We start from the raw sequence: 25,714 nt of genomic DNA, 5'->3' as shown, positions 1-25,714 counted from the left end.
ACAGTTCCAAAATAAATATCAAACAATTTGAGGCCAAATTCTGCCGTTGATAAGAAACAGTCCTCGTCTGGTGCCCAATTTTGGTTTCTCCTAGTTAGAGCTTTGTTCATTTTGTGCACTGCCGCATTGTTTTTCACCAAATAAATATCCAACACCGGCTCCGGTGGTTGCCAGGACAGCCTTCGCCATGGATCCAGTGAGAGCCCCTCCAGCACCCACTGATTGTAAGACAGAGAACGCACTCCCACTCACAGTGGTTGCTGTTTGCATCCAGGCAGCCAAAGAACCAGCCGCTACTCCTGGAGTTTAGAATTTATTCATTTCTTACCCGGATCTAGCTATCAGTGCAACGCAGAAAAGAAACATGAGTTTCCAATTCGGAAATTTATACTTCATCATGCTCGGTTCATGACAAAATATGTCATGCCCATAATAAAAACGCATGAAACGCAATTTTACCACTTCAATACGTAAATCACAAACTCCGGCTGATAACTTTTCTTTCAAACACCAGTTTTCAGTCATTTAGTTCTCAAATCTTTATTCAAAGTTACTGGAACCGATCTGTTTTACTATGACCGGTAACTCCGGGTAATTAGTTAACATAGGGTTGAAGTTGAAACGTGTTATCAAGAATTTTGAGATAGGAAAGTGTTCTCGAATGATTATTACCACACAGTTGTTATCGCCGCCGAGAAGTTACCAAACTCCGAGGCGAAGCCGAGGTGTTATGATGACTTCGAGGGCGATAACAACCGTGTGGTAAATTTTTAAATCAACACCTGTTGCAATCGTGTTTGTTTTTTAGACTACAAGTTAATCAAACTGTTTCCATATTTAGACTACGAGTTTATCACCACTGTTTTATCGCCACTCTTTACTTAGTAACAGTGGCGATAAAAGAGTGTTATAAACTCGTAGTCTAATGCTCAAGTGTTTTCCAGTGTCGATCGGTCATTAAAATTTATTAATAGCCGCGTGAGCAATTCCAGGCGGCTGTTGTTGCGCTCTTAATTTTTTTTACAATTCAAAGAATTTGAATTGTATTGGGGCCCTGAGTTTTTTTACGACTCAAAGAGGAGTATTGGTTTGCTTAAGGTTTTTTTACCGGAAGTATTAATCGTTCAGACGCTGCTTTGACCAGAAAGCGAAATTGAGAAAAACTGCCTTGTGAACTAATTCTTTCTGAGCGAGAGAAGTTTTTTTGATCATGCGCTGCGTTTAGTGAATGATTTTTTGACTTTGAAAAGCAGTTTTTGACTGAATGGTACATATAGATAAACGTTTTTAGCCGTTGCAGTTTTTAACCGTTTAGCAGTTTTTCTGCTTGTGATTTGATTTTTTGTAGAAATAATTTTTATTCAATGCTATATTGAAATGTGAACCTCGGAAACTGATATAACTGTGTTTTCCACAGCCTGAAAATGTGTTTCAATTTCGCATTGTTCATATGCTAATCCGGTTTTGGTAGATTTTTCCATTTTTTTCAATTTTTTGTTTGTATTTTGGTTTTAATTCCTAGAAATTCGTGCAAAATGGGAGGACTTTATTTTCGTTTCAATAAAAATTCAATCATTTTCTAGCGTTAGATTTTCGAAAAGCACTTAAAATTTTTTCATAAATACAGTCTTAAAAATACAGTTTTTGACAATTTTTTGCGAAATGTTTCAATCTTGCGCATTTTTGAATTCTGCTTTTTGTGTTCTTTTCAGGAGGATGGATCTTCGCCTCAGATGACTTGTCGTATTTTTTATGTCCCGAATGCTGAACAATGAAATGTATTTGTTTTTCTTGATTTTAATTTTAATTTTAAAATTTCAAAAATCAAAAATTAGTCTTTGTTAAGGTGTTCCTTACATTATGTCCGTGTTTTTCACGTTCTAGTTTGTATCATTCTAGTTTTGTCTTGGCACCTACATTTATTTAGGTTATATTGATTTTTTCAGATGTTAAAAATTTGAATGATTTTAGATTTTCGTCATTTCGTTGGTTTGCAATTGATTTCATTCATTATAAGGCAGTACTGAGAGTTTGCTAGAAAACCTTTTCAACAATTTCCAGTTATTACTATTTATTGCACTTTTATTATTGTACTTTTATATTTATTTGAGATTAGAATCATGAATTATTTGAGGCCAATTGATAGCACTGTCAGCATTTTCAGTCTATCAGTTTTTTGACCATCCTAATTATTTCGGACTTTTTTAACGTTAGAAATCGTTTTCAATAATATAAAATTTTGCTGCATTTTGTTTCTCTTGGTGACAGTGGTTTAAATATGACCAATTTTTCAGTTCTGGGGAGGCAATGTGTTAATGGTTTTGATACAAAATAATGGCTTCAGTTGCAGTTACGGTTTTTTTCTGATGTTTTTACGCTTCGAGTCGCTTCCGGAATTCTTCTGGCTATGTTTTTAAGATGTGTTCACTCATTTTTCAATGACTTTGATCTTTCAAAACGGGATAAACAGGTAAAGACCAGCGGGCATTAGGTTTCATTAGAGGCCGAAATTGGGCCGTAGTAGTACTTCAAACGTTTAGAGTGGTGCAGCTGCTGGGATGGCTTTAATTTAAGGTTAAAACGTAATTTTTAGGAGTTTCGGCGCTCAAAATGGTGCAATTTTTTATGCTTTTTGGTGATTTTGTTGAGTTTTTTTGTTCGATTATTTTTAGGTTGAAGTTTTTAAAAGTTGATGAAGGTCTTTTGCGAGACAAAAATACTTGTTATGGCTATTTTAAGAGCTATATGTTTTGGTACTACAAACACAAACACGCAAAATGATACTATGTTTCGCAATTTTTTTCAATTTTTTTTTGAAAATTTTTGTCTTTTTTGTGTTTTTCCAGCTTCAGGTGTCAGGGAATCTTCTTTAAGGTTTGATAATAGGCACTCGGTGGTTTCTAGTAACAATGGATCGGTTTTCAACATTTCATTGTCTCGAATTCTAGAAGGTTTCCAAAAGTTTTTGTCAATTTTTGATATTTGACCATTCTCAAGCGCCCGAAAATCTATTCGGTCTGATAATAAGTAACTGCATGGTTGTTAGTTTCATTTGATTTGTTTGCAACAATTTAAGCCTTCGAATTTTAAGAATTTTTTAAAATAAAATTTGCAATCTTCGTCAATTTTTTTTCAAAACATTTGTGTTTTACTCAGTTTTGTTGCCTCAGTAGTCAGGTAGTCTCATCCAGGGTTTGATAGAACGCTTTTTATAGTTGCTATGGGTGATTGAATGGTTTTCAACTTTTTAATAGAACGAATTTCTTTTTTTTTGAAATTTGAAATTTTTTCTAAAAATTATTGCCTATCGATCTTTGCCCAATGCATTTTTTAAGGCTTGGAATTGGGTTACTGGATAGCCTCTAGAGACATAGAAATGATTCCGAAGATATTGCTATCACGATTTTCAGCAACATTTCAAAATTGGCAATTGATTTCATTTTGAGATAATCAATCTTTAAGGGCCAATGATTTTTTCAGGTTTTGCTGAAATAGTACTGGACCGATTTAATACTGGACCGATTTGAGAAACAGAAATTGGATTTTAACACATTTTTGAAATAGGTATATTTAATGGGATTAGTTTTTGCCTTAGATGTAAAAGCTTCAAGAGTTTTAGCAATAAGCATATTTTTGTTTAATTTGTTTGTTTCAGTTTCTCGTTTTTTTGAGATGCTTTTGTTTGTGTATTGGTTGCATTGTTCAATTGATTTGCTCTATATCAATTGAACAATAACTTATAAAAGTTATAACACAAATTTTATTTGTTGTATCAAATTTTGTTTCTATATGACTATTAGTGAACGGGCTCCGTAAGTGGCATGGCTTCGCAGATTAGAATCAGAATTAGAATTAGAATTAGGATTAGAGCTAGAGCTAGAGCTAGAGCTAAAGATAGAACAAGAGCTAGAGCTAGAGCTGGAACATTTTGAAGTAGTACCCCTTAACATAAAAGAAATTTCTTCGACACAATTACCACTTATTGTTTGATTTCCACATGCACACTTACTAAATTTATCTTTATGTTCTATTTTATAATGAAAAAGCAAATTGTGTGGGGTTCCACATCTATAATTACAATCTAAACATTTCATATCCATTATTTGTAAGTAATCAAAAAATTCATATTATTTATAGTTTCAATTTTTTATTTATTTATTTATAGTTATAATTATACTTATATTTATATTTATATTTATGCTTATATTTATATTTGTAATTATTTATTTATAATTATTTATTGATTTAATTATTTTTTATTATATTTACAAATTTACATTTATATTTATTTATTTATTAACTCTTAAAACTAATCAGACTTTATCCTTACAGTTTTATATTTTTTTATTTTATAATTATTTATAACCAGCTATAAATTCAATTAAACTTCTAGATTTATCTTTAGAGAAGGCAAACATACCTAAAACTTCCATGCCTAGTTTATTAAGAGTATTATTTTTATATCTTTTATCTAAAATTTTTTCATTACCCAACCCAGTTTTATCTCCAACGAAATTTATAACCTCATCTCTTCAATTTTTGATTATTTTTATATAGATCTTTTAAATCATCTCTAACTTTTTCGTTTAGAACTTCAATCTCTTCATCAATATGCTCTACTTGTTGATTGGTATTACTATACAAAGAAAAGCTCTTTCTCGATCATACTCTTGATATGAAGGTGGTAACCCATCCTCGCCCCAAGCATAGCTCAATAATGCACCTGTTCTACTTATCACATGACTTGCATGTGCTGCCACGTGTGCCGCAGTTCTTAATGTTGTATCGGGTTTAATAGTTATATATCGTAAATTTTGCACTCAAACCCCCCGATATACCCCCCATGTACTTTGTCCGATTACCAGCAATCTTTTCTTTTGTTAGAACATCATTCTGAATTTTAATATTGTTTAAAGTAAGAAGTTTATTAAAATAGAACTGATAGTTATCTGTATTAACGACAGCGGTATCTGTAGCATTAATCAATAGTGGTTTCATATATGCTATAAGTTTATCTATCTCATCGCTCTCTAATTTATCTTTTAAACTAAGAGCTTTCAAGTCTAGGAAACCAACTCTTGAGTCATATATCATAGTTCTATTTGTATCAATAATAATAAAAGTTCCCTCCTTCTAATTATATTTAATCATACCATAACGAAGTGCATCATCTATTCCATTTGTACAATTATAATAACTTTTATTTAACTCTTGAATTATACCATGGAAATCATGACCACATTTATATGTTTTATTAGAATTCTTAAATAGCTCAGCTCCATTATAAGTTGTTATATAAATAGTATCACAATTCGTTCTAGCCATAATATCTATCTGAGCTGGTTTATGACACATTACAATCATTTGAATATTTCTATTTCTTCCTTCTGTAAAATAATTGATTATATCCTTTTTAAACTTATCACCCATATCATCGAGAACAATTACACTATTTTGGAATTTGTGTATATTTTTCATTGTGATCATATGTATATCACCCATTTCAAATCCAGCATAGGGAACGCCAGTCTTGGGATCATTCCAATCCTTTTCATCTTTACATACTATGATTATTTGCTTTGGCTCTTGTCCCATCATAGACTTTTGATCTTCATTTGGGTTCTGATTTAGATTTTGATTCTGAACTTGATTTTGATTCTGATCTTGATTTTGATTCTGATCTTGATTTTGATTCTGATCTTGATTTTGATTACGATCTTGATTCTGATCTAAGTATAACTTTAAATATTGTTTAACAAAATAAGTCTTTCCCGTACCAGTAGCACCATAAACAATAATATGTAATGGTAACTTTTCAAATTCAAATTTAACTGATCTTCTATTCATAAACCCACCAAAGTTTTCTTCTAGTTTTGTATATTTACTTGGCAGGTCATAATACATTATAAAACAAACAAATGCTACTAACACGAGAATAAAAATTAAGGGACCGTTCTCCATTTTTATATGTTGAATATAGTCTTATAATTAGACTTAGATTTATAATTAGACTTAGACTTAGACTTAGACTTTTAATTAAACATTAATATTAATTATATAAAAAATGCTTATCCTAAGTTTTGAAGAATTCAATAATAAATTTGGTATTGAAAATGAACCAATGGGTAATTTCAGAATAAAAGATATAGGTAAAGATGTAAGTCTAACCGCAATAGAATTAATAATGAGAGATGAGAAACCAGAAATGAATTATGAAACCAACTTCAACATTATTGTTAATTTAAATCCAACTGTTGGCACTCACTGGGTTTTAGTTATAAGAAGGGGAGGCGGAAAAGTTATTACTTTGACAGTTTCGGTGTTGAGACTCCACCATTATTCTTAAAAGATTATGCTGATCTAGGCTCTCATGAAAGAATACATGAATATGATGAATCTTATTGTGGTGCATATTGTTTATATATGATCTATCTTATTGATAGAAGATTTACAATAGAGGGTGCTTTGTATATTCTAGTTAATCAAGTTAAATGTCCGAAGATGAAAGATAAGTGTTTTTGCTTTAGTTGTAAAGTTAAAGGTAAAATTGAAGTTAATGACAATCAGGGAACCTGCTTCTCAGATGATATTGTTAATGATAATGGTAATGATAATGATAATGGCAATGACAATCAGGGAACATGCTTTGCAGATGACAAACAAGAATCCTCCTTATCAGAAGAAGATGACATAGTATGGTCGAAGGCTCGTGATTCCCCCTCCAAACAAAGAGATAAGCCTTGTTCACAATGTTGATGTGGAGGGGCCCCTCCCCTAAAGGCATCAAGGCTTGCGGCACCAGTAAATAGTAAAGGAAATTTATTTATCACTGTTAATGGAAGTCTACAATCATGGATAACTGATAGTTATATAACGGTCTATGCCCCCTTCCCAGAAAACCTCAGATGTATAATAGCAGGTCCTAGTGAGTGTGGTAAGACAGTCTTATTAAAGAATCTATTTATACCCGGCATACATTTTGATAGATTTTATATCATTGGTCCTACTGGTGATCAATATTGGTTTAGACTATAATGATATCGTGTTTATTAAGGATATAAAAGAATTACCCCACCCCAAATAACTACCAAAAGAAATAAAGAAACTCATGATACTTGATGATATTATAGCAAAGGAACCAATTATTAATGAATACTTTTGTAGAGCTAGACATGAGAATTGTGATATGATATATCTTAAACAAAATATATTCTCAGCAGATAGGCAGAATGTTAGATAAAACTGTAATCAATTTATTTTCTTTGAACAAACGGGCAAAACCATCACTGCTATATATTATGATCTTTTTACTGGATCTCAACTTAGTTATAGTGATTTTAGTAATATATGTGAAAAGGTGTGGTCCAGGCCTTATAATTACATTGTCATTGATAAATCCAAAAATAGATATGATTGTGGTAAACTAAGAATTAATTGGGATTGGAGAGTTTTATAGTTTAATAATATTTATAATTAAGTATAAGTATAAGTATAAGTCTTAGTCTATGGCTATGACTATGACCATGAATAAGACTATATCTATGTCTAAGTCTAAGTCTAAGTATAAATCTGAGTCTAAGTATAAGTCTAAGTATAAGCCCAAGTGTAAGTATAAGCTTACAACTAAATCAGATGTAAAGTAAAACTCAACACATCACCATTGAAATCGTTTGGTCTTCCATGTTCGTCATCAATATGAAATTCAAAATATTCTATTCTATCCTTTGTTACATTTCGATATAAGACATTAATTCGTGTAATATTTATCAAGTAACCTGGTGGTTCTGTTAGGCTAAAAGTATAGAGTATGACTGTGCTTTTGCCATTATCTTAAACACCAGATATAAGATTACAATGAATAATAATAGTACTAGAACCAATAATATCAATAATCTTTTGAGATGCATATTTACCTTGATCGTATACTTCTTTTCTAATACCTAGTAATGAGGCTACTGAGTTTTCTACATCAAGGTTAATTGCACCTTGTTTTATTTCCATTAAACAGTTCATTGTATTCTTATCGGGTTCTATTATAACGTTACCATATAGTTTCTTTCTTTTAATTGTGCTATTTCAGTTTTTCAGTTAATCATATGCACCTGGTGTAACAGCTAAAATGTTACCATTATACAAAAATTGAGTATTCCCTCTATTCGCATTAAACACCGAATTATAAACAGATAATCTAATTAAACCTAATTTTCTTGTATTAAGTACAGGTTCACTAAAATTAAGCTTTTCTGTTGGCTTTATCCTTCTAAATTTAAGTGTGTGTTCTTCTTTAGTTTTAGGTAAAGCTTTATGTATCTTTTGTAGTTCCCATAAGATTTAATTGTCCATCATTTTTTGACTTATAAAAATGGACTTTGATTTGAATACAACTTATGAATTTAATAATGACATACACAAATGTAAGGTTATCAATTATAAACCAAATAATCTAGAAGCAATGAATTCGGTTAATACCAATATGAATATCATACTCAATAGAGAAGAGAACCATTTAAATATACACGATTCAAATCTAGAGATATAGTTTGATGTATCAGATAAGGCTGGTGGTGTATTTGCTAATAATGCTAATATCATATTAGTTATTTATGGTATGATGGCATTATATAGTTCAATTAAGCTTGAAACTAGTGGTGGTAGGACAATTGAATATATAGATCATTGTCATCCTAATCTATTAATGTATAAGTTATTAACTAGAACTGGAGATGAATATGAGAGTGGTTTTGTTAGAAATAAAGGTTATAGAGATAGTCAACTCAAAGGTGATCATGCTGCTGCAGAAAGAGGACATATGTATATGATGGTTAAGATGAGTGATCTATTTGGTTTTGTGAATGACTCAGAAAAGATTATATACGGATTAGGATTTAAACTAATTTTAAAAAGAAATAATAATGATAAAGCTCTATTTAGAGTTGATGCTGATCCTGGCCGGGTGGCTAAAGATGGAATATAAAAATTAGAGATATATCATGGTGTATACCTAGTGTTGATCCCAGTAATGATAATAGAATTATTGTACAGAAAGGATTAAATAAAAAGAACAATATTGATTTTACTTATTATGAAAGAAAGACATTTTACAAGAATGTACCCAATGGTACTAACTTCTTGTTTTATATAGGTATGGAAAGTGGTATGGAAAGACCACAATATATAAAGTCGGTTTTGAAAATAATAATGTTAATGAACAAACTCATGATGCAAGTACATTTGATATAATGAATGTTACTGAAAGTTATTGTAAGATTGGTAGTGAGTTTTATCCCGAGGATAGAATGAATATTAATTATGGAACCAATAATTATAATGAGGCTTTTAAAGAGATTGTTAGCTTTAATAAAGGTTATAATGGGCTATGTCATGATGTTATATGTCATGCATTGGTATTGACCAGAAAGGTTATTAGTGTTAATGGTGATGGTAATAAGATGGTTGATATAGTTTCCTAAGGAAACTGATTGGCAAAGCCACTTCGTGGATCAGTGAAATTGCTTCGCAGATGACCGAAGATCTATAAACTCGTAGTTATATTTATAGTCAATGTTATATTTAATAATAATATTATAGTTGTAGTTATAGTTAATAATAATAGCATAGTAATAGTTACTTAGTTATAGTTATATACTTGTACTCATACATTGTCGTACCCATATACTTATACTTATACTTATAGCGAGTTATCTCTAGTAATTGCTCTAGTCTTTATTCTAGTCGTTATCTTAATCAAACTATATCCTACTAGTCTTAACAAAACCTTTAGCGTAAATAGTATCTAGTTTCTTTTTATTCTCTAGAGTTAGACCTCTAGCTTCAAGTTTGGTCTTGGGCTTTGGCTTAGTGCTAACCTTAGGTAGTGGCTTGGGCTTAGTCTTAGTCTTAGGCTTAACAACAAAGGGATTATACTTTTTAACTTCCATTATTTTTTATATAGAAATATGTGTAGCTTTAATAAGTTTAAAACTAATTCTTATTGTGTTGATGGTAGGCATTATAGCGGTACTAATGATATAAGAGGGGTTTTCTCAGCCAAAGGAACTAAGATGTTAAAGGGTAATTGTACTAAATGTAAAAGGAATGAACCAATGACAGTATCTGATGAAACAATAGAAGCAGAAGGATTGAAAGGTTCCTTTAAGAGTGTAGGTAAAGCAACAGTTAACTTTGGAAAGAACGTTGGTAATAACCCAGTAAGAGCATTAGAAATAGCAAGTAAAATAGGAAGTACAGCTGCAACTAGAAGCCCTAAAGCAGCTCTAGCAGCCACACCTGATTTAATTAAATTTGCAACTACTGGTGAAGGTATAAGAGTAGTAGAAAGGTAGAGGGTTATATTTAGGTACAAAGAAGAGATAGTTTAATTATATTAGAGTTTAAATAATAATTTTGTCTACCAGGAACTGCTTCTCAAATGACTATGACTATGACTATGACTATAACTTTAGCTATGACTATAAGTGTAAGTCTATGGCTATCACTATGACTATGACCATAAGTGTAAGTCTACGACTATGATTTTAACTATTACTAGGACTATGGCTATACCTACATCTAACGGTAAATAATAATAATATTAATATTATTATTACTAAATACATTATTATAACTAAACACTATGAACTTTAGTTTAAAAAACAATCATTTTTTTTCTTATTCTTCTTATATTCTTCATATACCTTGACTAATCCACTATACTCGTCATTATCTATCTTATTATCATTATTAATTTAGTATATGGTTTATTAAACTAACCACTAAACTGTTTACTTAAAATATGCATTTGTGAATACTTTATAATTTTATTTCTTATTTTAGTATTAATTGTTTTTGATAATGAACCACAAACAGTTGCTGCAGCAAAAGCTGTGGGTATATAATAAGGTTATCCTATACCTGTTATTGCAACATATGTTTATGTTACAGTTGTTGCTATAGATGATAATAGTATTTCTGTTATCTCAGCAATGTTAATGTAATTCCTAAATCTACTTAACTTCTTATTATTGTTATTAGTTTCAGTTTGATAATAACTTCTAATATCTTTTATAATGTTAATATTGTTATTAAATTATTATTAGCTTGAATGTTTTCATTTATCAATTTTTCTGATACAGATGAGAGATCTGGATATAATAATCTTTCACTCGGTGCTGTTGGTTGACTCATTTCCAGTAGTAAAATAACTCTCAATATGCTTCATTATATCTTCTTGTTTAAAATCATAATGCATCTCTAATCTTGCTTGTTCTTTGTTGTCTACTAGCTTATTTTCTACTAATATAGCTTTATATATTTTATAACTATCTTCATCATTAATATATGGTTTTCACTTAAACCTCTCTATCTATCAACAAATTCATCACCTAATTGAATATTAGTAATTGACTGACTAAACTTATTGTTATTAAACTCCACTTTTAATTCATTGTATTTAGAAATGGTATCTGCGGAAACTTTGTTGCCAAAATGAACAATATTAGTTTCAACTTATTGGCTAATGTGGATATATTAGATGAGTTAAGGGCAACTAGTTAAACTGTATCACCATCAATCTATACAGTGTCTCCATTGGTTGCAGATGATGGCAAACCAATAATGTTTGCATTTAGTTGGTCAATTCTAACTTCTTCAAATTTATCTTTTCTTAGTTCAGTTATTTTTTTACTTAAAATATCTATTTTATTACTAGATGATAGGTTATTGTCACAATACCCTTTATTAACAACATCTATTTGATCTATGGGGGGGTGTACATTTGCAATTTTATAAGTATCTTTCATGTCAAAATTATGATTATCTTGCAGGGATCGACCATGAGCCTTACTTAGTGTTAAGTTGTTCATTGATGTTGATGTTGATTGATGTTTAGCCTGATTGAATCTATTTCTTGTCATCTTTGTTTTTGTTTACAGTAAGAAATATACCTAATGATTCCAAAACCTTATTATTAGATTCAAAATCAAACTCCGATTTTAATAGTTCCTGTTCATAGTATTTACCTTCTATGACCTCACCATTAATATCTTCTATTCTCTATTCCAGTTAGAAGTGTATCGTTTAGAGAAAATGTTACGTTTGTCAGCATTTCTAACATAATCACCAACTTTAACTTTAGATGTATTTTAAAACTAAGAGTGTATTTAACCTTATCGGGATTATTAGAAGCATCAACGTGTATATTTTTGATCGTTGAAAGAATGTTTTTGTTATATCCTACAACAGCATCAATTAATATATTTACCCAATTACCATCACCAATGATGAACATTGGTTTATTAATTGTGTGTAATAATAATCTATTAAATCTCTCTATAAATACAGCCTTTAAATCACTATAAGTAGAATATAGTTCCGTCTCATATTCTTTAAGTAAATATTTAAATGTTTTATTGTAAAACTCACTATCTCTATCTATCCATAACTTTTCTGGTTCTCTATGTTCACCTAATTCTATTTTAAATCCATTAGTTATAGATAAACCAGATCTATTCTTCAGTGGAATAGCCCATGCATATTTTGTGAACTTTTCTCTAACTGTTAATATATACTTATAAGTATAATTGTAATTACTTAGAGATGATTTGTGACCATGTTTCATCTTTATATAATGGTATTATTCTTTCCCTTCTAAACTTTGTTATTTGGGAGCTAAATACTTCTTTAGCTAGTAGTTGTTGTTTAGTTTAAATTGTGTCTTGTTGTTTTTCCACCATTATTTGTTTACCATAATTAAACACAAAATTATCTAGTTGTTCTTGTTTAATAATATTCATAGATAATAGTTGTTTAGATATATTTAACATTTCATTCTTTAATCCAGCATGACCAGCTTTTGTTTCTAGTATAAGTAATTCTAATATTTCTACTAAATTATTTCGTTCAATGCCAAGGCCAATGTCAGTGCTATTTAAACCCCTACCAGTTACACCATCTTTTCCCAATAGTATACGTTTTATTGTTCTATCATCAACTTTTTTTAGTCTACATTCATCTACAGTTCTCTGCGTGTTATACATTAATGCATTATAATACTCTTTATGTTTAGTATTGTTACAATTCCCTATTCCTTTCTCTTTAGTTTTATTTGGGTAATCTCTAAAGCTATATGTCTTTGGTGACAGGGCTATAAACTCTTCTATTATTCTACTTCCCAATTCATGTTTGAATTTACCTGGAACTTTATTGTTAGTTTTGATTGATGGATCTAGAATGGACAGATCCATATGTTCATTGTCAACATTACCCTCGCTAAAGCTTAATACAAAACTATCAGTATCCATATAATGGAGTTTTAGATCTTTGAGAGATGGTTGAAGAATATTATAGAATACATCATACATGTGTAATTTACTTAATTCTAATTTAGTAACACCTACATATACTGGAGAATCATATTCTATTTTTTTCTTCATATATTCAATTTGGCTATAATCCTTATATCTACTTATATTCTTAAAATGTTGGTTTACTTATACTTTTCATTATCTTTTCTTCATCGTGTAAGAACTTAATTTGAAGGAAGTGTAGAGGATTCATGCGCATTCTTCCATATAGTGAGTTGTTCATTAGTTTACTTACATCCTTTTCCGCTTCAGTTTTAGCTGTTGCTCTTTTATTAGTATTGTTTTGAATATAGTCTCTACATATGTAATCTTGTTTAAATTGAATTACTCTATGAGTTTTAGTTACTTTTACACCCATCTTAACATAGAACTTTAACATCCTATAATGAACCATATATTCTGTTTTGTTGTTTTTATCTAAGATTAATATCTCTGATCTTTCCTTGCCTCCATCTCTTTCTCTATAGCCTAACTTATTATCATTTATCTTTTCTTCTATTGGGCATTAGTGCAAGCTGTTCTTTCCTCTCTTTACAACTATTAGTTTAATTAATATCACAAACTGTATAGTAACCATGATCACTATCATCTGGAGTATTTATTACAACATCTATAGATGTGTCAGAGTACTTGAAGTCCGTATAAGGTAGCTTCTGCATCATTGCATAGCCGTATAGGTTGTTTGCGTCTGTGTACCATATAGACTTGTTTTTACTAATAGCATTAGCATTAGCATTAGCATTAGCATTAGCATTAGCATTTGCTTTATTAATATATCTATCACCCATTAGTCCACATATACCACCTCTCTTTGCTTCAACAAAATCATCTAGCATTTGCTTATCTTGTAATAAATCTTACGTAACACCACTTGACATTAGCCAACAATCAAAACAATAACCCGGGAGACTTACATAGTGTAGAGGGTTGAGCCCGAAATTTTTCATACTTAAATTAACATATTCATTCATGCAGTAGTCTAATACTTCCACATCATTCTCTAAATACTCTATAGTTAGATCTTTGCCAGTTTTATGACTGTTGTCTTTATTAAAGTTATCGACTTCTTCCTGTGTTGGTAATTTATTAGATAGAGATCATTTGAAGTCTTCTATATTTAGATTAACTATAACTTCTTGGTATAAGACCAAACCAAAGTAGTCATATGAATATAATGTTTTAGTTTTACACAATTTAAGACAACCGATGCTAAACATCTTAGACTTACCAGCAGCTAGTGGAATGTTATCTGCTTTTCTTTTATCATTATTCTGTTTAAAGAGTTCACTATATAGTAGATTGATATTATAACTAGAGCCATTATGGAATATTACGGGAATGAAGTTTTGTTGTTTGAGTCTTAGATTACACACTCTACATGCTGGTCCTCTATATTTACCAGTTTCATGACAGTGATCTCTTACTTTATTAATGCATGTTTTGCTGCATTTATGACAAGTGTTAATGGTTTCATGATATAATTCATCCTCTTTATTAAATATCATTGGTTTGTTCAACTTGAAATTATTCCCTGTTTCTATTTCTGATATATCTCTAGAAAATCTTTTGATGCAGTCTAGACCAAAGTAGTATTTGAAATTACTTTGCCAGATGTAGCCAATACTTATTGGTGTGTGTTCAGCTATTACATACTTATAGTCATTAGATGTGACTTCAACAATGCAACATTCTATATCAGCAGTAATAATATTTTTTTGTATTCTGGCGCTTATGTTCATTTGTAAAAGTAATGTTTTTTCTTGGGACAAACGATCTCTCGGTTGAAAGAGTGGCTACATATATGATTGACATATTTAATTTGAGAGTTAAACCAATATGTACATCCATCACAATAATAATATTTAATGTTATTTTAATTTGGACGATCTAACAGGGTTTCTATGTTTCTAATTAGAGCACAGTGTTCCACTCCGGCTTTTTCCCAAACTAATATTCTAACATATTTTCTATCTTTTTCAAAGTCATCCACTGGTTTAAGTAATTCTACTTTACCATCACCACAGGGTGTGTATATCCAAATATTAATATTATATAATTTTTGTATTCTTAGTATATAGCCAAAGTCATCTTCATGTTGTTGTCTTGGTGCAATTAGTTTATTCTGGTATTTGCTTTCACGTGTTGCATTGTCCATGGCAGTATTAGTTAGTTGCAACCAATTGTATTAGGAATTTCGTATATTTAATATTGATTTAGAGTTTTGAGATCGGCGTAAATCTATATAACTACCAATTGATGCTTTAGTTGGTTCAATATTGATCTGAATACTTTAATCCGAGAAACAATACCCTTTATTAACAACATCTATTTGATCTATGGGGGGGGTGTACATTTGCAATTTTATAAGTATCTTTCATGTCAAAATTATGATTATCTTGCAGGGATCGACCATGAGCCTTACTTAGTGTTAAGTTGTTCATTGATGTTGATGTTGATTGATGTTTAGCCTGATTGAATCTATTTCTTGTCATCTTTGTTTTTGTTTACAGTAAGAAATATACCTAATGATTCCAAAACCTTATTATTAGATTCAAAATCAAACTCCGATTTTAATAGTTCCTGTTCATAGTATTTACCTTCTATGATCTCACCATTAATATCTTCTATTCTCTATTCCAGTTAGAAGTGTATCGTTTAGAGAAAATGTTACGTTTGTCAGCATTTCTAACATAATCACCAACTTTAACTTTAGATGTATTTTAAAACTAAGAGTGTATTTAACCTTATCGGGATTATTAGAAGCATCAACGTGTATATTTTTGATCGTTGAAAGAATGTTTTTGTTATATCCTACAACAGCATCAATTAATATATTTACCCAATTACCATCACCAATGATGAACATTGGTTTATTAATTGTGTGTAATAATAATCTATTAAATCTCTCTATAAATACAGCCTTTAAATCACTATAAGTAGAATATAGTTCCGTCTCATATTCTTTAAGTAAATATTTAAATGTTTTATTGTAAAACTCACTATCTCTATCTATCCATAACTTTTCTGGTTCTCTATGTTCACCTAATTCTATTTTAAATCCATTAGTTATAGATAAACCAGATCTATTCTTCAGTGGAATAGCCCATGCATATTTTGTGAACTTTTCTCTAACTGTTAATATATACTTATAAGTATAATTGTAATTACTTAGAGATGATTTGTGACCATGTTTCATCTTTATATAATGGTATTATTCTTTCCCTTCTAAACTTTGTTATTTGGGAGCTAAATACTTCTTTAGCTAGTAGTTGTTGTTTAGTTTAAATTGTGTCTTGTTGTTTTTCCACCATTATTTGTTTACCATAATTAAACACAAAATTATCTAGTTGTTCTTGTTTAATAATATTCATAGATAATAGTTGTTTAGATATATTTAACATTTCATTCTTTAATCCAGCATGACCAGCTTTTGTTTCTAGTATAAGTAATTCTAATATTTCTACTAAATTATTTCGTTCAATGCCAAGGCCAATGTCAGTGCTATTTAAACCCCTACCAGTTACACCATCTTTTCCCAATAGTATACGTTTTATTGTTCTATCATCAACTTTTTTTAGTCTACATTCATCTACAGTTCTCTGCGTGTTATACATTAATGCATTATAATACTCTTTATGTTTAGTATTGTTACAATTCCCTATTCCTTTCTCTTTAGTTTTATTTGGGTAATCTCTAAAGCTATATGTCTTTGGTGACAGGGCTATAAACTCTTCTATTATTCTACTTCCCAATTCATGTTTGAATTTACCTGGAACTTTATTGTTAGTTTTGATTGATGGATCTAGAATGGACAGATCCATATGTTCATTGTCAACATTACCCTCGCTAAAGCTTAATACAAAACTATCAGTATCCATATAATGGAGTTTTAGATCTTTGAGAGATGGTTGAAGAATATTATAGAATACATCATACATGTGTAATTTACTTAATTCTAATTTAGTAACACCTACATATACTGGAGAATCATATTCTATTTTTTTCTTCATATATTCAATTTGGCTATAATCCTTATATCTACTTATATTCTTAAAATGTTGGTTTACTTATACTTTTCATTATCTTTTCTTCATCGTGTAAGAACTTAATTTGAAGGAAGTGTAGAGGATTCATGCGCATTCTTCCATATAGTGAGTTGTTCATTAGTTTACTTACATCCTTTTCCGCTTCAGTTTTAGCTGTTGCTCTTTTATTAGTATTGTTTTGAATATAGTCTCTACATATGTAATCTTGTTTAAATTGAATTACTCTATGAGTTTTAGTTACTTTTACACCCATCTTAACATAGAACTTTAACATCCTATAATGAACCATATATTCTGTTTTGTTGTTTTTATCTAAGATTAATATCTCTGATCTTTCCTTGCCTCCATCTCTTTCTCTATAGCCTAACTTATTATCATTTATCTTTTCTTCTATTGGGCATTAGTGCAAGCTGTTCTTTCCTCTCTTTACAACTATTAGTTTAATTAATATCACAAACTGTATAGTAACCATGATCACTATCATCTGGAGTATTTATTACAACATCTATAGATGTGTCAGAGTACTTGAAGTCCGTATAAGGTAGCTTCTGCATCATTGCATAGCCGTATAGGTTGTTTGCGTCTGTGTACCATATAGACTTGTTTTTACTAATAGCATTAGCATTAGCATTAGCATTAGCATTAGCATTAGCATTTGCTTTATTAATATATCTATCACCCATTAGTCCACATATACCACCTCTCTTTGCTTCAACAAAATCATCTAGCATTTGCTTATCTTGTAATAAATCTTACGTAACACCACTTGACATTAGCCAACAATCAAAACAATAACCCGGGAGACTTACATAGTGTAGAGGGTTGAGCCCGAAATTTTTCATACTTAAATTAACATATTCATTCATGCAGTAGTCTAATACTTCCACATCATTCTCTAAATACTCTATAGTTAGATCTTTGCCAGTTTTATGACTGTTGTCTTTATTAAAGTTATCGACTTCTTCCTGTGTTGGTAATTTATTAGATAGAGATCATTTGAAGTCTTCTGTATTTAGATTAACTATAACTTCTTGGTATAAGACCAAACCAAAGTAGTCATATGAATATAATGTTTTAGTTTTACACAATTTAAGACAACCGATGCTAAACATCTTAGACTTACCAGCAGCTAGTGGAATGTTATCTGCTTTTCTTTTATCATTATTCTGTTTAAAGAGTTCACTATATAGTAGATTGATATTATAACTAGAGCCATTATGGAATATTACGGGAATGAAGTTTTGTTGTTTGTGTCTTAGATTACACACTCTACATGCTGGTCCTCTATATTTACCAGTTTCATGACAGTGATCTCTTACTTTATTAATGCATGTTTTGCTGCATTTATGACAAGTGTTAATGGTTTCATGATATAATTCATCCTCTTTATTAAATATCATTGGTTTGTTCAACTTGAAATTATTCCCTGTTTCTATTTCTGATATATCTCTAGAAAATCTTTTGATGCAGTCTAGACCAAAGTAGTATTTGAAATTACTTTGCCAGATGTAGCCAATGCTTATTGGTGTGTGTTCAGCTATTACATACTTATAATCATTAGATGTGACTTCAACAATGCAACATTCTATATCAGCAGTAATAATATTTTTTTGTATTCTGGCGCTTATGTTCATTTGTAAAAGTAATGTTTTTTCTTGGGACAAACGATCTCTCGGTTGAAAGAGTGGCTACATATATGATTGACATATTTAATTTGAGAGTTAAACCAATATGTACATCCATCACAATAATAATATTTAATGTTATTTTAATTTGGACGATCTAACAGGGTTTCTATGTTTCTAATTAGAGCACAGTGTTCCACTCCGGCTTTTTCCCAAACTAATATTCTAACATATTTTCTATCTTTTTCAAAGTCATCCACTGGTTTAAGTAATTCTACTTTACCATCACCACAGGGTGTGTATATCCAAATATTAATATTATATAATTTTTGTATTCTTAGTATATAGCCAAAGTCATCTTCATGTTGTTGTCTTGGTGCAATTAGTTTATTCTGGTATTTGCTTTCACGTGTTGCATTGTCCATGGCAGTATTAGTTAGTTGCAACCAATTGTATTAGGAATTTCGTATATTTAATATTGATTTAGAGTTTTGAGATCGGCGTAAATCTATATAACTACCAATTGATGCTTTAGTTGGTTCAATATTGATCTGAATACTTTAATCCGAGAAACTCAAAGTCATAGCCATAGCCTTCGTATATTTCTTTTTCAAAGTTTAGCCATTGTTTGAAGTCTTCATTTTCATATATTGCGTTATTAATAATAGAGTCAGTGTTGAAGAATTTTTTTGTGATCTTAGCTTCTTCTTTGGTTCTCTTCTTGTACTCACACTCGGCTGTGATCTTATATTTATAACTCTTAACTTTTCTGAACTTTTCTCTTCTAAAGAATTATAAATAGCTTCATCTATATCTTCAATGTAATTTCCTGCTTTATCAGTAATTTAAAATTCTTTCATGTTCTGGCTGGAGTTTATATCAAAATGTCCTGTGTTTTCTAGATACTTACGATTATGACTATATGAGTGAGTAGCTAGGGCTATTTTATTTTTAAGTTCTGCATGACCTTCTTTACATTCATACTTAATTCTGCTGTAGATATTATTTTTTGGTTTAGTTGGAGGATTAGCTTTAGTAGTGGGTTTAGTTTCAATAATAATTTTGATGTTATCTTTAGGCTTACTCTCAGATTTAGGCTTACTAACAATTTTAGATATACTCTCAGTTTGGGGCTTAGGTCGGAGGAAGTAAAATTTTTCTTCTGGTTCATACACTCTCTCCATATTTTCTGGTATGGGTTGGGGTGATGGGGGTATAATTTTTTCAGCTTTAGGCTTAGCATTAATTGGGGCTTCATCATCAGAGCCAAACATTTTCTCTAACAATTCTTTATGTTTATAATCATATAATTGATGTCTGTATCAACCTTTCCTTGTTCCAAAGGATAAATCACAGACGTCGCACAAGTTTTCATTACTGTTAGTTGAGTGAGACATGGTGCATTTTATTAGGGAAAAATTTTGGAAAAAATAATTTTTCGAAAGTGAAAAAGAAATGTGATAAGTGTAAAAATAAGTATTGGAAAGAGTGTTGTAATGATTGCAAAGAGGTAGAATATTGTTGTTATATATGCAAAGATATAATTGAAGTAAAAGACTATATTAAACATTTGGGTGACCATTATGCCAATCCAAATCAATATCTAGAGTGCAATATGGGTAAAATTTATAAGCATATTTCTTTCTTTAGTTTTAGAAATGGAAGATTCAGATTGTGCATCTATCTTAACAGATATAGATTTGGCCATACTAGAAACTAGTTTAGAGAGCATGTTTATAAGTATAATATCTGCGAAGCAGGTTCAACCTGATAGGTCTTCCACCATGTTTCACAATTGGCAAAGCAGGTTCCCTTTGATTTAGATCTATTGTATTTTTGCGGGAGTGAGCGGGTTATAAGGCTTAATTTCGATTTTACATTTAGAAAAAATTTTATTATTGCTATTAATTTTTCAATCTTGCAAAACCACTCATTTAACAAGTGCTAACCATAGGGGATTAAAACTTTACAGCAACTTGGCCATATTATAGGGCTACAATTTATTGGAAATAGAACTTCCCTATAAATTGAGTTACTAACAAAATTTGAGCCTAAACATTTTATTCAGTAGACGGATAACAATAATAATAGGGGATATTAATATTAATGTATCAGTAGTAAGGATACCAATAATAATGTATCAGTGGTAAGGAGATCAATATTAATGTATCAGAAGTAAGGCTATCAATATTAATAATAAAAATAATTCTCAAAAACCACTCATTTGTTTATCATTTAAGAAAATTGTAATTCTGTCATGCACCTTGACTGTAGCTGGCTATCCTTCTGAACTTCTGCGAAGAATATTGTCCGAATTTTTTTTCCATTCCGAATAGTAGTATGTTGAGACTAGGATCCTTGGATAGTTTTGACATGCCTGAGAGAAGTTTATGTAACTCTGGTTAGTAGAGTAGGAATATACTTTATCGTTCAGCAGTCGTTTCCAGGGAATATCCTTATTGTTCTCTTGATGATCTTGTTTCACTTTCCCCCATATGTATCCTCTGTCAGAAATTCTCAGTAGATATAAACGATTCAGCTTTCCCTCCATGTTATTGAATGTGGTGAGATAAGACTTTCCCTCCATGTTATTGACTGTGGTCAAATTCACCAACATTAAATGAATTCCTGTGTTTATCACGAATAGTTAAATTTTCTGGCATATTCACTTCAAACTTGTCCAGTGTTTCCTGATGCTCGTATTTCAGTAGGTCCTACTTGAACTTGGAGATGAATAACTGGAAGAGTTCTGTTTTTGTTCGTTTTCCAGTCTCACTTTCATGTTCAGTGGTGTTGTCGGGTATGCATTTGTTCTCCTTACAAAATGTTATCATTTGAGTTGTTAAATTAGTCAACTCGTTTAGATTTTCTGCTGATAAAGAAGTACTTGATAAAGCTCAAAATATTAAAATCACGTCGAACGACGAAAATTGTTTAAAATTTTTTGCTAGTTTTTGTAGGGAAGTGAAACTCACGGAGGTCCACTCACGGAGAATTATTCTAGAACAATCATTTTCTAGAACATTCGGACATGAGTTTTGACTTAAAATTAGTTATCCTTTTCAAAGTAATTACCTTTTTAAAAGTAAAATAATAATTAAATCCTTCTATTAAATTAATTACTCTGTATATCTTCTTTAAAATTAAATAAAAATTCTAATAAAGACTCAACTTGCAAGCTAATATTTAAAGATGTCTTATTTTCAAAATTTTCACTCGTTTGATATCATTCTGCTAATGGCGATGGTCGGTTAATGGAGGTGGCCCTTTTAGCATGACGCGCACTTTTCCTTTTCATCATTTATTGAACTGTTTAGAGACAGAGCAAAGTGAACACGTAATGTGCTCGTAGTGTCGGCTATTTTTGTTAAAGATATTTATTAAGAGTTCAGTCAGCTTAATAGTTAAAATTAGAAGTGTTCGAGCATTCTGTAGTTGCACCCTCCCCCACAGTTAGCCATTAAGAAAGATCGAGCAGTACTGAAGTTGCGTGGTAAAGGCGAGTCAACCTTTTTACAAGACCTATCAAGACTCGGCTCAAAAAAATTACCCTGGTACATACAATCACTCAGTTAAACATCATAGATCAATCGTCTCCAAGGGTAAAGTCAAATTTTTAAAGAAACTTGTTTCTTATTATCCAATTCTAAGCAATTTTGAGTGATTCTCATTTCATCCGTTTCTATTGAAAAAAACTTTGCGGGGTCGGTCGGTTAGCCTGATTTGTTTCAGTATAGTTTGGTATATTAGATATGAAATTGGGCTTTAAATTAACTTTGAAAACTTTTGGATATTTGTGTATGAAATTCATAACCCGGGTTGCTCATCATACAAAATTCCTAGTAGTCATTCTAGGTCATATATGATTCCTAGTAATCATACTAGGTCATATATGATTTGTATGATTTCCTAGTAGTCATACAAGGATCATACAAAATATCAAACTTTACACTAATAAGCTTAATTTAATACGTCCTAAACAACTGATACCAAAAAAAACTGGATCATTGCAGCCATTCTATAAGAACAAAATAAAATTTTTTCCTTGTAACCATACTAGGTCATATATGATTTGTTTGATCTCCTAGTAGTCATACAAGGATCATACAAATTTTTTTTAATGGCGCAACGCAATCGTAGAGTTAAAAGAGACTTTCATTGAGAAGAACAAAAAGCATAATTACCAAAATTTTTATACAGGCTATATGCCTTTTTTGTACACAAAATTGAGCGAGTTTGTGTGTATATAGTGGTGAATATAGTAGTGGATAAAACGGGGATTCCAGTTAGCAGACGGCTTGGTCCGTTTCCCTAGTTTTTACGAGGGAAAATGGACCAAGTTGGCTGGTGGCTGGTAGCCTTGTTATATGCACTACTGCCATATGCTTGCAATGGGTCTCCGTCCGAGTGAAAACATCCTACAAATTCTTAAAACTATAACCTGCTGTCGTAAAGCCGGCTGCTCCCAGCAATACCGGAGCCCCGAGTACAGCTACGGCAGCCCCTCCCAACATGAAGAGAGGCTTATAGCAGTTGTCGGGATTCTTTTCCTGGTTTTCTTTCTCTCTCTGGCTCCACTCTGCATTCACACTCCATATAAGGAGAAAAAAGATTGCTCCATGCTTCACTGGGCCGGTGATAATCTAAAAAGGCAAAGGTTTTGAAAAAAAGAAAGAGCTCAAGTGTATTTTAATCTTAGGATCTTTTCCGCTTGTGCCCTCCCGCCCCCAGTACGTTATGTTTTCCCAATTACAGAGCACGTGTCATTATATGGTAAATCATTAAGTAAAAATATTGCACGTGCGTCTTGGGGTGCAAATAATATGCACCCACTAAGCTGGGGGCACAAACGGAAAAGATCCTAAATTTAAACGATCAGCTGCCGGTGAGAGTTCACTTCAAAACTTTAGCTTTATTTTTTTCGTTCCGTCAAAATTTGAGATAGCAGTCCAAACCTTAATGTCAACCTCTGGTATCATTTTCTATTATTCGGAACAATTAAAACAATCTGAGTTTCAATCCGGGACAAGAGCGTTTAACTTACAAAAACAAGCATTTCAAATTGCTATCTTGTCAGATACGTTCATAACTGCGAACCCAAAACTACAAAAAAAAACAAATTAAGGTTGATTGGAAATTAGGAATCTTCCATTTACATTATAGGGATATGGCATGAGGTCGAAGCACCAAGAAATGACAATATGTTCTGGAAGAACAATTTGAGAGTTTCTGATATTGATAGGTTTTGCGTGACATATCAGGTTCTTGGTTAAAAAAATTGCTAAATGAAAAGAATGTTAACGCCCTTTACACTTAATAACAATTATTTTTTCCCTCTCCTTGTAACATCTTGCAGAAACTGTTGCAATTTCGTATGTTTACTACTGCAAAACGTTTGATTTTCTTCCTGGAGAATAACATTTATTAAGAAACTATAGTGTTAAGGCATTTTTTAATAAAAAAGATAGAGATGTTTTTTTTAATTTTTTGATGAAGTGCTTTTTTTTACCAAGCTATCTACCTATCTATCTTTCTATCTATCTATCTATCTATCTATCTATCTATCTATCTATCTATCTATCTATCTATCTATCTATCTATCTATCTATCTATCTATCTATCTATCTATCTATCTATCTATCTATCTATCTATCTATCTATCTATCTATCTATCTATCTATCTATCTATCTATCTATCTATCTATCTATCTATCTATCTATCTATCTATCTATCTATCTATCTATCTATATACCTCTCTATCTATCTATCTATCTATCTATCTATCTATCTATCTATCTATCTATCTATCTATCTATCTATCTATCTATCTATCTATCTATCTATCTATCTATCTATCTATCTATCTATCTATCTATCTATCTATCTATCTATCTATCTATCTATCTATCTATCTATCTATCTATCTATCTATCTATCTATCTATCTATCTATCTATCTATCTATCTATCTATCTATCTATCTATCTATCTATCTATCTATCTATCTATCTATCTATCTATCTATCTATCTATCTATCTATCTATCTATCTATCTATCTATCTATCTATCTATCTATCTATCTATCTATCTATCTATCTATCTATCTATCTATCTATCTATCTATCTATCTATCTATCTATCTATCTATCTATCTATCTATCTATCTATCTATCTATCTATCTATCTATCTATCTATCTATCTATCTATCTATCTATCTATCTATCTATCTATCTATCTATCTATCTATCTATCTATCTATCTATCTATCTATCTATCTATCTATCTATCTATCTATCTATCTATCTATCTATCTATCTATCTATCTATCTATCTATCTATCTATCTATCTATCTATCTATCTATCTATCTATCTATCTATCTATCTATCTATCTATCTATCTATCTATCTATCTATCTATCTATCTATCTATCTATCTATCTATCTATCTATCTATCTATCTATCTATCTATCTATCTATCTATCTATCTATCTATCTATCTATCTATCTATCTATCTATCTATCTATCTATCTATCTATCTATCTATCTATCTATCTATCTATCTATCTATCTATCTATCTATCTATCTATCTATCTATCTATCTATCTATCTATCTATCTATCTATCTATCTATCTATCTATCTATCTATCTATCTATCTATCTATCTATCTATCTATC

General features: G+C 30.7%; 1 protein-coding gene across 1 annotated transcript; it reads right to left on the bottom strand.

Annotated features, from left to right (window-relative positions):
• Positions 1 to 23,694, bottom strand: LOC142354265 (uncharacterized). The gene is made up of 2 exons (XM_075406524.1): positions 23,474 to 23,694; positions 1 to 299 (listed from the first exon to the last, which is right to left on the bottom strand). Exons 1-2 carry the CDS (start codon positions 23,544 to 23,546, stop codon positions 91 to 93), a joined length of 282 nt encoding a protein of 93 aa, XP_075262639.1. The 5' UTR covers positions 23,547 to 23,694; the 3' UTR covers positions 1 to 90.
• Positions 23,695 to 25,714: the final 2,020 nt, after the last annotated feature.

The sequence above is a fragment of the Convolutriloba macropyga genome, chromosome 15 (genome assembly GCF_964194025.1).
Source record: "Convolutriloba macropyga chromosome 15, txConMacr16.3, whole genome shotgun sequence".
NCBI lineage: Eukaryota > Metazoa > Xenacoelomorpha > Acoela > Convolutidae > Convolutriloba > Convolutriloba macropyga.
Note: the sequence above shows the minus strand (reverse complement) of the source record. Positions and strands in the feature narration are given on the sequence as shown.